We start from the raw sequence: 14,111 nt of genomic DNA, 5'->3' as shown, positions 1-14,111 counted from the left end.
CCATTTGGGTGATTGTGGATCGGCTGACCAAGTCCGCGCATTTCATTCCTATGTGTACCACCTATTCTGCGAAGCGGTTGGCGGAGATTTATATCCAGGAGATTGTCCGTCTGCATGGTATTCCAGTTTCTATTATTTCAGATAGAGGTACTCAGTTCACATCACGGTTCTGGAGGGCCGTACAGCATGAATTGGGCACTCAGGTAGAGTTAAGCACAGCATTTCACCCCCAGATGGTCAGACAGTCCGAGCCCACCATTCAGATTCTTGAGGATATGCTCCGTGCGTGTGTGATGGAGTTTGGAGATTCTTGGGATCAGTTCTTGCCACTGGCTGAGTTTGCTTACAACAACAGCTATCAGTCCAGCATTCAGATGTCACCGTATGAGGCCTTGTATGGTAGGCGTTGTAGATCCCCGGTGGGTTGGTTCGAGCCGGGCGAGGATAGACTATTGGGCATAGACTTAGTACAGGATGCTTTGGAGAAAGTCAAGGTGATTCAGGATAGACTCCATACAGCCCAGTCCAGACAGAAGAGTTATGCGGACCGGAAGGTTCGTGATGTTTCCTATATGGTTGGAGAGCGGGTTTTGCTGCGGGTTTCGCCTATGAAGGGCGTTATGAGATTTGGGAAGAAAGGGGAATTGAGTCCGAGGTTTATTGGCCCTTTCGAGATATTGCGGCGGGTTGGGGAGGTTGCTTATGAGCTTGCCTTACGTCCCAGCTTGGCAGGAGTTCATCCGGTATTTCATGTTTCGATACTCTGGAGGTATCACGGCGATCCGTCGCACGTGTTGGATTTCAGTTCAGTCCAGTTGGACAAGGATCTATCTTATGTTGAGGAGCTAGTGACGATATTGGACAGGCAGGTCCGGAAGCTGAGGTCAAAAAACATTGCATCAGTGAAGGTTCAGTGGCGGGGTCAGTCAGTCGAGGAGGCCACTTGGGAGACCGAGCAGGATATGCGCAGCCGTTACCCTCATCTTTTCACTACTTCAGGTATGTCTTTATACTCGTTCGAGGACGAACGAATATTTTAAGAAGGGGAGGATGCGCTGCCGATCATTTTAAGAATTAACGCCCCGATCCCTTATTAACTGCTTTCCCCGTGTTTATTTCTCCTATTCTGAGTTGCCGGTAGGTTTCGTTTTGAGTTTCGGAGTGTTTTGGGACACTTAGTCCCTAAATGAGAGTTTAAGCATTAGAATTTGGACCGTAGTCGGAGCACTGTTAAGACAGCCTCGGAATGGAATTTCGTCGGTTCCTTTAGCACCGTTGGGTGATTTCGGGCTTAGGGGCGTGTTCAAACTGTGTTTTTGGGATCCGTAGCTTAATTAAGCTTGAAATGCCAAAAGTTGAATTTTTGAAGTTTTCGGTTCGGCAGTGAGATTTTGATATCGGGGTCGGAATGGAGTTCCGGAAGTCGTAGTAGGTCCGTTGTGTGAATTGGGATGTGTGTGCAATATTTCAGGTCATTCGGACGAGGTTTGATAGACTTTTTGATCAAAAGCGGAATTCGGAAGTCTTTAGAGTTTTTAGGCTTGAATTCGTGGCTAATTTGATGTTTCGATGTTGTTTTAGGTAATTTTATGATTAGTACAAGTTTGGAAGGTGGTTTATGACTTTCTCGTGCTTTTGGTTGAGGTCCCGGGGGCCTCAGGGTGATTTCGGATAGTGAACGGAAGTTTTTGAGTTGAAATTGGCAGCTGAAGTTTTATTGTTGCTGTCATAACCGCACCTGTGGCTTGGGGACCGCAGGTGCGGGCCCACAGAAGCAGAAAGCAAGCCGCAGATGCGGCCAAGAGGGAGGTCAGACAGGAGCCGCAGATGCGCATTTTTGGGCGCACCTGCGATGCCGCAGGTGCGACAATTTGACCGCAGGTGTGGTTTTGCTGAGTCAGAACCTATAAATTCCACCCTTCGCGATTTTGGACCATTTTTCACAATATTTCATACAAGAAGAGGCTTTGGAGAGCAATTTCAAGGGAGATTTTCAGAGGGGTTCATTGAGGTAAGGTCCTTGGTCCCTAAACTTGTTATTATGATGATTTTTATCATTGTAAGCATGAAATTTGAAGGAAAATCAGTGGTAAATTGGGGGTTGGGGCTTGGTTAATTGGAGAGCTTTGAGTGGTGATTTGAGGGACCATTTGAGATCCGATTTTGGTACTTTTGGTATGACTGAGCTCGTGAGAGTGTGAGGATTCCAAATTTGTAAATTTTACCCGATTCCGAGACGTGGGCCCGGGGGGCATTTTGGTTATTTTTTCTAATTTCGCGTATTAGCTTAGAATTAATTAGTTGAATTAGTTACTTGAAGTATTATTTACATTATGCAATTACTTTGAATAGATTTGGGCCATTTAGAGTCGGATACTCGTGGCAAGAACGTGGTATAGATTTGATTGAGCTGGCTCGAGGTAAGTGGCTTGTCTAACCTTGTGTGGGGGAACTCCCCTTAGGATTTGGTACTGTGATATTTGAAATGCCTTGTACGTCAGGTGACGAGCGCGTACTTGTGCTGATTGTTGAAAATCCTATTTTTCATTTAAGTATCTATAATTTCGTATTTTTCTTCACTGTTTACACTACTTGAACTTGAGCTTACTGTTTGCTTAGGAAAGCATGCATAAATGACTAAATTGCCTACTTGCTCAAACTGCCTTATCTGAACTTTGTGCAGCATGCTAGGTTAGAATTACCTATCTATTTTGATATTAAATTGAATTGAGTTGATTATTCTTGTGTTGTTGTTGCGTGTTTACATTGGGACTACGGGCGGTTCCCAGTAGATCCCCCTTGTTTGTTTATTTGGGACTACGGATGTGGTATTCCGGTAGATCCCCCTGCACAATGATATGGACTACGTGACAGCACCCAGGAGATCCACTGATTATTTACTTTTGGGGCTACAGGACGGGATCCTGGTAGACCCCCGGTTGTTATCTCTATGTTGAGTTGTATACCTTCTGTGATTATTTGCCTTGGTTGTGGTTGTTGTTTCTCTCATTATCTGTATTTCTTTACTACTGCTCATCTTCCTTATATATTATTGTATACGATCGGTAGGGCCCTGACCTTCCTCGTCACTACTCGACCGAGGTTAGGCTTGGCACTTACTGGGTACCGCTGTGGTGTACTCATGCCCTTTCCTGCACATGTTTTTGCGTGTGCAAATCCAGGTACTTCCACTCAGTTTTATCACCCTTGAGGCAAGGTGCTTCTGTAGAGACTTCGAGGTATATCTGTCGCGTCCGCAGACCGAGAAGTCCCTTTCTATTCTCTGTACTAGTATAGCCCTTCTGTATCTTCCTTGTTGATAGTCATTTCTGGAGTTCGAGCCTTTTATGTACTCTTAGCTTGTGATTCATGGGGTTCTGGATTTTGGGAGTGTAATATGCCGGGCGGCATCTTAAACACTGTTTCATTTTGTTCTTTTTATTGTTGTTTTCTTTCCGCAATCGTTTCTTTTCCGCATTTGTTAGGCTTACCTAGTCGTAGGGACTAGGTGCCACCACGACTGTTCACGGAGGGGGAACTTGGGTCGTGACACAAAGTCAACTAAAATACATAAATAATTCATGAAACAATAATCCAATAAGATATGTCTCTCCTAATCGCGAATCTACTCCCTGATTGTCACAACCCGGAATTCCCACCAACCAGACCGTGATGGCGCCTAACATCACACTCGCTAGGCAAGCCAATGTTAGAGATTTATTAACCATTTTCCTTTACAATTCATTGAATAAAAATAAACAAGTTAAAACAAGTGATCATAACTGCGGAAGTTAGTAAACACTGCTTTATTTATAAACTATTGCCAGAACTATTACTACTACTACTCAGAAACTAGTGTCACAATCCACGAACCTACTATGAATATCTACAAACATTGGTCTGAAATAAATTACATCTGTTTCGAAAGAAAAGAAAACAGGAATGTAGAAACATAGGAGGAGACGCCATGGCTTGCAGACACCAGCAGAACTACCTTGGGTCTCCTAGATGAAATGTCTGCAACCGACCTCTCAATCAGCCACTACCAGCTCCAAAATCTGCACAGAAAGTGCAGAGTGTAGTATCAGTACAACCGACCCCATGTACTGGTAAGTGCCGAGTCTAACCTCGAGGAGCTAGTGACGAGGCTACGGCGGGGCAATTACAATATAACTTGCATACAGTATATAATAAAGCGAAAAAAAGAGTACGGTATAAAATGAAACAGTAACTTGCAACAAAAGTGAATACCAAACTTCAAATATCTTAATAGTACCAGTTATAACCAATCCTTAAGTGAGATACAACACTACAAAATAACTTACTTAAACAATAAACTGATGCGGCGCGCATCCCGATCCCACCATATAATTAGTAACAATATGAACATTCACCCTTATTACTCCTTATCAATCCACCCTTATTCCTCCTGTTGCGGCGTGCAAACCGATCTCACCGTACAATAGTAATTCACCCTTATTACTCCTTAATATATCACCCTTATTCCTCCTGTTGCGGCGCGCAACCCGATCCCACCAAACAATCACATTTCACCCTTATTCCTCCTCAATATATCACCCTTATTCCTCATGATGCGACGTGCAACCCGATCCCACCATATCAGTACCAATCACACAATAAGAACAGAAATTTCACAATTCGGCTGAAAACCCTCCACAATATTTAAGCCTCAAGCCAAAACAAACAGAAGGCTATACAATTATGTAACGTCACTCAATTAATACTACACAGCGAGACCAACCCAAACCATGAAACACCGATAAACCAACTTAAACCAATAATGTAATACAATGAAACTACAGAATAGTTAATACCTTCAATAGAGAAAACAACATCTAACAAGAAGCAATTAAACATGGAAGCACCAATAAGCGTGTAGCAGTTAAGACAAAAAGACAATATATTAGAAACGGGAAGGGAACAGTCAAAACAGATAAATTGGCGGCGCGTAGGTACTCGTCACCTCACCTATACGCCACACACATGTATTTTCACATAAGAATTAAGTCGGGGATCCCTAATCTCTCGAGTCAAATTTAGACCAAACACTTACCTTGATCAACAGGCCACTCACTGCTCAATTATCACTTTTCCTCTAGTTTCCACCTCCGAACCACTCGTATCTAGTCATAATTAACTTAATAACATCAGTTATCGCTAAAGAAATCAATTCCAATACATAATTATTAGTTTCCCAACATTTCCCCCAAAAGTCAGAAACCGACCCCGGGCTCGCTTGGTCAAAACTCGAGGTTCGGACCAAAATCCATTCACCCATTCACCCAGAGCCCAAATATGTAATTAGTTCCGGAATCCGACCCCAAATCGAGGTCTAAATTCCCAAATTTGCAAAATGCCCAATTCTCCCAAAATTCCTATTTTTCTACCCTTAAGAACAAGATTTAGGACTAGAAATCTAATGGTTGTTGATGGAAATTGAAGGAAATGAGTTTAAGAACACAAACCTATGATTTGGTGTTGAATCCCCTCTTCAAATTTGCTCCTAGGTCGAGTTCTAATGAAAGAGTTGTGAAATTTTTGAAAAATCCCGTGCCGGTTCTGTTATAATACGCAGGCGTCAGACCTTCTTCGCGTTCACAAAGGGTCTGACGCGTTCGCGAAGCAGCGGCTCTAGTAGCCTCCGCGTTCGCGAGATACTCTTCGCGTTCACGAAGGCTTATTACCACCAGCCTCCGCGTTCGCGAGCCCTGTGCCGCTTTCGCGAAGAGTATAATTCCCCTCCCCCAGGTCCCAATGCTTCGCGTTTGCTGTAGCCTTGTCCCGTTCGTGAAGGGTAATGCCCCCAACGCTTCGCGTTCGCGACCAGCCCTTCGCGTTCGCGTTGAAGAAAGTCTCCCTCAGACAAGTTTACTCTTCGCGTTTGCGTGAGAAGCTTCGCGAACGCGAAGAAGGAAACCGGCAAGTGCTGAAGGTGCAGAAAAACCAGAATTTTCCTAAGTCCAAAACATCCCGAAGCCTATCTGAAACTCACCCGAGCCCTCGGGGCTCCAAACCAAACATGCACACAAGTCTAAAAACATCATAAGGACTTGCTCGTGCGATCAAATCGCCAAAATAACACCTAGAACTACGAATTTAGCACCAAATTGCATGAAATTTTCTAGAAAGTTTTAAAACTTCTATTTTCGCAACCAAAGGTCCGAACCACAACAAATCAGTCCCGTTTCTCACCAAATTTAACAGATAGGATATAAATGTTATATTAAACCTGTACCGGGTTCCGGAACCAAAATACGGGTCCGATACCAACGAGATCAAACATTAATCAAATTCTTTAAATCATTAGATTTTCAATCTTACAATTTTCATCAAAAATTCATTTCTCGGGCTTGGGACCTCGCAATTCGATTACGAGCATACGCCCAGGTCCCATAGTTTACTACGAACCCATCGGGACAATCAAAATACGGGTCCGTGTCCGTTTTCTCAAAACGTTGACCGAAGTCAACTAAAATCAACTTTTTAGGCCAAAAATTATTATTTCATCAATTTTCCACATAGAGGCTTTCCGGAAGCGCGCCTGGATTGCGCACGCAGATCCAGGAGAGATAAAATGAGGTTTTTAAAGCCTCGGAACACGGAATCGAGTTCTAACACATAAGATGACTCTTTGGGTCATCACACTGATGCCGGGTGTAATAACTTACTCTATTTAATCCTACATGCAATCTAAAGTTTGCACTTTCGAGTTCAACTATAGATTCATAGATAGTATTTTATTGTTAGTTACGGAGGACATGATTAAATAAACAAGTCAATATGATTTTACTTGTGCTCTACTTGTTACAATTTAATACCTTCAGATTATGGCTTTACATTCATCCATATCTTCTAGACAAACAGTAAGATAAATTAAACTTTAATAAAATAAAATAAAAGCTGTAAAACTTTCATAAAGCAAAGTTAATATGACAACTCCTGAAGAAATTGAACCATCATTAGCTGGGGCTAAAATTGTGGATGGCAATAATGATGAAATAGAGGACAAACATTTTGAAAGACATCCTTCTTTTACTACTACGTCTAGATAAGTGAAGGTTTTTCCAAAATAAAAGAAAGTCAAGGTAGCCCTTTTTCTTTAATTTTCTCATTTAACATTTTTGTTTCTTCAAACATCGGCTTTTTTTAAAATAATCGTGGTGTCAGATCTTAGCTTGCATTTACCTTGATTATTTACGGGTTTTGTTACCTTCCGGTTTTTTGGATAACTGTCGTATTCGGGCTAGTTTGCTTGTACTTCGACTAATTTTACGGATTCTATTACTTTCCACTCCCACCAGCACAGGTATCGAATAATCTATTCACCAAGTTTTGTTTTGGATAATTATGATATCAGGCCCGCTTGCGCGCACCTCAATTAATTTTAGGGATTTTGATATCTCTTATTATTTGGATAATCGTGGTGTTTAACCAATTTACGTGCACCTCGAGTAATTTTTTCGGTTCGACTACCGGATAACCTATCCATCAAGGCTTGAACTTATGAAAAAAATCACCTCTTATTCTGATTTTTGCTTGTATTTTGCTATCGGATAATCTGTCCATCAAGGCTTGATGAGAAAATTACCTCTTGTTTTGATTTTTGCCTGAATTTGAACCTTTGAACCTAAGACCTCAACCTCGGACTATAAACACATTTTTTCTTGAATTTGAACCTAATATTTTTTCTTGAATTTGAACCTAAGAGCTCCCACTATAAACACCAGCTTCTCTTATTGAAGAAAAGTCTTGACAAATGAATCTAGTTTTCTCAGAAGTTTGTTTAATTTTAATTTATTTGTTTACCACTATAAATTTTTTTTTTTTTTTTTTTTTTTTTTGTAGAAGGAACAAGACAATAGAGCAAAGAAGAAGGAAGAAAGGACAGTTGAAACTATCAAGTCAAACCTTTTGATTTCAGGGGCTGTAATTGTGATTGTTGGAGCTCTTGTTGCGATATCTAAGAAGTTACGAGAGTCTTAACGAATCAAACTTCTCCTTCTGTATAAAGCTAAACCCTCTGCATGCGAACCTTGAAAGGAAACTCTAAGTTTTTCTTTTTTGTTGAAAGAAAAATGGTTTTCTTCTCTTCTATCTGTAGTGAAGTTGCATTACTCTGAATATATCGAAACTATAATGTATTTACGATAGGTAACATTTAGTTATCTTATCTTACTTATAACTAGCTGGAATGGTTTTTTTAGGTCTTAACAACTTCTGAGGCAATTCTTACTTGGTTATCGCTGCCTCGCGAGCACGACGCATCCATGGAAATATCAAGCAGAAGAAACAATGCGACGTCACTCTAATATGGAAAAGAAGCAGATAAGAGTACAAACCGCGTCCAGTAGACTTCTTGTTCCGCTCATCCGTTCATCAGCTCTTTCATAGTGATACTATACTATTAGCTGTGTTCCTAAACTTGGAACGGATGGCGGAGCGTAGGTGGTTAGAGATAGGAAATTAGCAACCATCTGTTGGAGGACAATGAGCTGCTTTCTTCCCATATACCAACAGGTTGTGACAGGTAGAAAAGGCGAAATACAAGCATTGAAGTCGAGCTTAATAGTCACTGATCAAACTTAATTTTCAATATGCTCTAAAATGGAAGCGATATTGTATGTGCCGCCTACCGCGGGTAGAAAACATATCAAAAGGACATGAGATGAAAATGTTTTGATACATGATCATGTTTTGTTTTACTTGACTATGAATGAACACTTCAGTCCTGTACTTCTTCAGCCTTCTTGTCCTTTGACAGAAGATACCAACCGAGAGCACCGACACCAGTTACTAGTCCAGCTACTACAGCATAGTTGCGATACTTGTCGTCCGATACCCCGGGAGTTGAGGAGGTCTGTGCACTTGCAGTAGCATCAGTTACTGATCCTGACACACCAGAGCTTGTTGCAGCTTCTTCTTCTGGCTTAGGACCCTTTAAAAGGTTTTGAAATCAGGCAGGAATTTTATGTAAAATTCAAAGGAAAAAGTAACACATTCAAAGAAAGGTAAAGAATAGACCTAATACATAAACAGGCCCTCAAACTTGGCATCAGCGGGCAGGTACGCCCTCCAACTTTGGGTGTGCACAAGTAGGCACCACAACATGAAGTTGAACACGTAAACACAAATGATGATGTGGCACCAAATTTTTGGAGGTGTCTAGATGATCATTTTGTTAGTTGGAGTATTCAACTGATAAAGTGGAGATAAATTGAGGTGCCTACTTGTGCACGCCCAAAATTGAAAAGCAAACTCGCCAACTAAGGCCAAGTTCGAGTGCCTATTTATATATTATGCCTACAGAATAGGATGTTTTTATTAAACGAGCTGCACTCAGCTAAGAGTTTCTGTAAGAGAAGAGGTTTTCCTAACATTGAAAATTAGGCAACAAACATTGAAGTGGCTATCATGACCTCTCATTCTAAAAATGAAAAGGTGAAAGGAAAAGGTCATTCTAAAATTTTAATTTTCCGTTCTCCTTGTTTTTTTTCCGATTCCGTTCAGCGTAAAGAGGAGGATAATTGTCCTGGAGATTCTCAGATCAACACTTGAAATGGAAAAAAATTATGAAAAGCAAGAAATATACACAAACCCAACTAGGCAAGTAGTATGATGGATTTTAACTTATGTATTTCACGCCATGCTAGTGGCTTTCTTTAGTTATCAATCAACGCACCAACAGAGAGAGAGAGAGAGAGAGAAATAATCGATCAGTATATCAGGACAGAAAACATACCTTACGTGCAAGCTTCTCCAACTTCTCCTTCTCAACTTTCTAAGAAGTCAAACAAGACATTCACTAGTTAGACAACTGAAAGACAGAGATAGCGCAGACACATCTAGTATGATAAAAAACTTCAGAATAAAGCATCAAAAAAACTATTGAGTTATGACCCCCTTATCCGACCTAAGTATCGAAATGACATAAAAAATACACAGCCAGCATATAATAAACTATATGCTTGTTTGCTAAAACTACAAAATATAGACTAAGAAATAGCTTCTTTCTTTTTACTGAAGCAAGAAGGGGTGGTGAAAGTTACACATATCTTTTCATTTCTATATTCTAGTGAAAAAATAAACTATTATATCCAAACAAGTCATGTCATTAAGGGTAAAATTGGGATGCTCATTTAATAGTTTCGAAATAGAGAAAGATATAATTCATCCTGTGACAGACTAAAAAGAAAAGTAAAATGGGACAGAAAGTAATTGATAAATACTCTCGTTGATGTTTGATGATTATGCAAAAGAAACAATGGGTGGATAACTAAAACTGATAGCCTAGTACAGTGATACTCAAAATCAAGATGAAATAAGCAAGATGAGAATGAGAAAGATCAAACATCTAAAATAGTACACAACTACACATCACTGAACCACTGCGCCAATTATGTGATAGACCAAAAAAGTACACCATATACACTTGATTTTAGGCACGTTATTAAGCAAAACTGAATATCACCTTGATGTAGACATTTTCAGCTGCTCTTTCCTCCTCGCCTAGCACCTTGCCACTGCTGGAGAGCCTACGAGAAACATACCTGAAAGCATTCCTGGCTGCCATCTCAGTTTTGTCTCCAAAGTCTTCCTGCAGCTGAAACAGTCATCAAATGAGTTGATTACAGAGATTTTAATGGATGTTCAGAGTAAGTGTTCAAAGAATTGAGTAAATGTGTCCTTTTTCCTTTCCTTTGTTTAGATTCATTCCAGCATCATATATGCCTTCTTAATCAATAATTTCTATAATTGCTAATTGATAACTTGCAACAGACATATGTATATGGGTTTTCACAGGATAGCGGAGCAAGAGAGCAAAGGTGCTTCCATCATGACAGAGACGATGTTACTCCCACAAAATGTTCGTATAGGCATATTATATCAACTAGGAACAGTATCACGCAGTTTTACTGCATATGTCAGTGTCAAAGACAAAGAGCAGAAGAGCGCAAGTGTCAGCACAAATTGAACTGCACGTTTTAAGCATCTCGTTCAAATTAGTGACTAGTTTCTTATTCCAATTTTGTATCTCCCATAACTCTACTTTAGAAACTGTTCTTGAATGATCTATTCATATTCACACAAATGGATGCTCTTTTTAAGACATGTTCGAGACATACTAATTCCATATAGTCAACTGTTTGACGGAGACGAAGTAGAACAGTGTATTCATCCTATAGGTTTATGCATTACCGTTTTAGATAACTATATGCAGCCGTAGTTGCACTCTACAGACCACAATAAGTTTTGTAAGCAGCAACGAGGTTATCAGGTGCACTCTACAAAGCACAATAAGTTCTATATACAGCAACGTAATTGATAACCGCCGGAGAAAACAATTGACGCTTATTAACACAAATGGTATTTTATCACCATACTTATGCTGATGAGTTATATCCTTGAACTTCGAACAGCCACTCGCTATTCATGCTCTATCGAACATATCAATCAATTTCAATCAACAATTTATCACTCTTATCACAAACTAGCTAGGATCTAAATCATCTGTATCAGTTCCTCTCTATTCGGACTCACATTCCAAGGTGAACACGTCCCAACAAATTCAGCAATTAGAGGTTTCATAGTAGTGTATAGACTATAGTTTTCCCAAGCAATCAACCTACCATGACCAGAAGCAGATTCCAAATTTGAACTTTATGGTTCAGAGTTTGGAATTCTACCACAACTCATTCGACATATTGGGATCAAAATCAATTAAGTGTACTAACTTAGCGAATATTTGAACACATATAAGCTACTGGTCTCGGATGAACCCATAAGTTGCAACCTACATCCGGTCCTGACTGCGACTATCCTATGATGACATATATGTATCTAGTTGGGCCTTTATGTACACATACTATATGTCAAATCCCCTTCACTTCTTCGTGTATTTACTTCTTTTACATTTCGAACCCGTTAGTGAAAATCCTGTTATGTAGATACATACTGTATACACACACACACACACACACATGACAACTATCTGGAAATGAAACGACCATATATGCACATATAAACGCATGAAACTAGAAAGATCTACAAATCAAATGAGAAAAAAATCGTAAAATCAAAACAGTTAAAGAAAAATTTCAACAATGAAACATCTGCCTACGAAACAGAAGCAGCTTAATAAATGCAGAAAAACTAATTCTCACTGCATAAAGCCACGCATTAAGCAATCGAAGTAGGATAAAGAATTGTTGAAATAAAAACCTAAAAATAAAGCCCTAATAATTCAACAGCATATAAAAGCTGACCTTGCTGTTTCAGGTGGAAAGAGAAAATGTAGAGATAGGAAGTGACTTGACTTGGCGAAGAGGAAGAAGAAGAAAAGTGATGTGTCAGTTTCCCAAATGGGGCTTTCATCGGATCTAAAGAACATTTAATGGGCCGGCCCAGAGTTTTTTCATGGGCCTCTAGCTGTTTGGTTTTGAGAAAACTACTCTCTATAGCCCCTCAAAAGTGTAAAAATTGCATGGGCCGTCCTATTTGGTTGCCCCCATTTAACCTATACCTATATTTTTAAAATTATTTAACCTATACCCTAATTTTGACAACTTCAGATCCTGCGACCTATGCGCTCCTTTCTTCCTCCTCTTCTTCTTCTTTTCTTTCTCAAACATGTTATTCTGTAAGTTACACATGTTATCGTTTCTGAAAATTGGACAAAGCGACAAATCAAGAAGAAAGAAAGACTCACCGCTGCCTCTCAAACATTAATACATCCCAACACAAAGTACGTAAATAATAAAAGAAGAGTTTATTGTCAGAACTCGAAGAAGCATCAACTGAAGTTTGGGACTGCAGGGCCAAACTTCACACATTACGAGGTTAAATTTTGTCTGAACTTTGCAACTATCATGCCAGGAAAAATTATCTGAAGTTCAAATATAACAAGCTGATTTTGTCTGAAGTTTGCACTACAAACTAAAGAACTTCAGACTAATTTGTCTGAAGTTTGTATTACAAACTGAAGAACTTCAGACTAGTTTGTCTGAAGTTTGCACTACGAACTGAAGTTTTTGATTGCTTTTGCAAGTCAGGCCATACTTCAAACGAAAATATCTGAAGTTTTGCTTTGATAAGGTCACACTTCAGGCAAAAAATTCTGAAGTTCAAACTTCAGACATAAATTCTTGCTACTTCAGGCCCCGTATGTCTGAAGTTACCCGAAAAGTTGGTACGCTTGCAATTTCTTTTGCAAAGCGGGTATAAGTTAAATTGTGACCCAAAAACTGGGTATAGATGCAAATCCCCCCTCAAATTTTTAATCATATTTTTTCCCACTGAGACGAAATGGCCCTTCGGCCTAAACATATTATATCTAATAGCCCGAAATATCTATTTTGTATATTTTTTGTATAGTGAAAGTCTATTTTGTATATTTATTGTATAGTGACGTTCTATTTTTATATATTTTTTTGTATATCTTTTGTATAGTGACAGTCTATGTAGTACATATTTTGTATGGTGACAGTCTATTTTGTATATATTTTGTATAGTGACAACCTATTTAGTATATATTTTGTATAGTGAAAGTATATTTTGTATAGTGACAGTCTATTGTACATAAATTGTATAGTGGCAGACTATTTAGTATATTTATGTATAGTGACAGTCTATTTTGTATAGTGACAGTCTATTGTATATAAATTGTATAGTGACAGTCTATTTTAGTATATTTTTTGTATAGTGACAGTCTATTTAGTATATACATTACATAAAATATGTATATAGAGTCTATCATGCATCTTGCAATGTATCCATAATATATCATTAATGTATCCCGAGCACTTTTGTGTATCCAAAGTGTATAGACTGTTCTACGATGTATAAATTTTGTATATATAAAGTGTATCGTGCATTTACTACGTAGTGATGTGTGTGTATACATATATATACGAAAGATTCTCTTGAATTTATTATTGTGTTAAAAATTACAATGATGATAGTTATTAACAACTTATATCTATTATATAGTATTTATTTGAATTTACATTTACATTCTTTGGACGTAAAGGGGTGTTTGATTTAAAGAGTGAAGAACGTATTATTGTGTATTAAATAAATAAATAAACCCATGA

The 14,111-nt window shown here is 39.0% G+C and overlaps 1 protein-coding gene across 1 annotated transcript; it reads right to left on the bottom strand.

Annotated features, from left to right (window-relative positions):
- Positions 8,566-12,248, bottom strand: LOC109231926 (uncharacterized protein At2g27730, mitochondrial-like). Its single transcript, XM_019397519.1, has 4 exons — positions 12,183-12,248; positions 10,490-10,621; positions 9,761-9,799; positions 8,566-8,956 (listed from the first exon to the last, which is right to left on the bottom strand). Exons 2-4 carry the CDS (start codon positions 10,589-10,591, stop codon positions 8,744-8,746), a joined length of 354 nt encoding a protein of 117 aa, XP_019253064.1. The 5' UTR covers positions 10,592-10,621; positions 12,183-12,248; the 3' UTR covers positions 8,566-8,743.

The sequence above is a fragment of the Nicotiana attenuata genome, chromosome 1, assembly GCF_001879085.1.
Source record: "Nicotiana attenuata strain UT chromosome 1, NIATTr2, whole genome shotgun sequence".
Taxonomy (NCBI): Eukaryota; Viridiplantae; Streptophyta; class Magnoliopsida; order Solanales; family Solanaceae; genus Nicotiana; species Nicotiana attenuata.
Note: the sequence above shows the minus strand (reverse complement) of the source record. Positions and strands in the feature narration are given on the sequence as shown.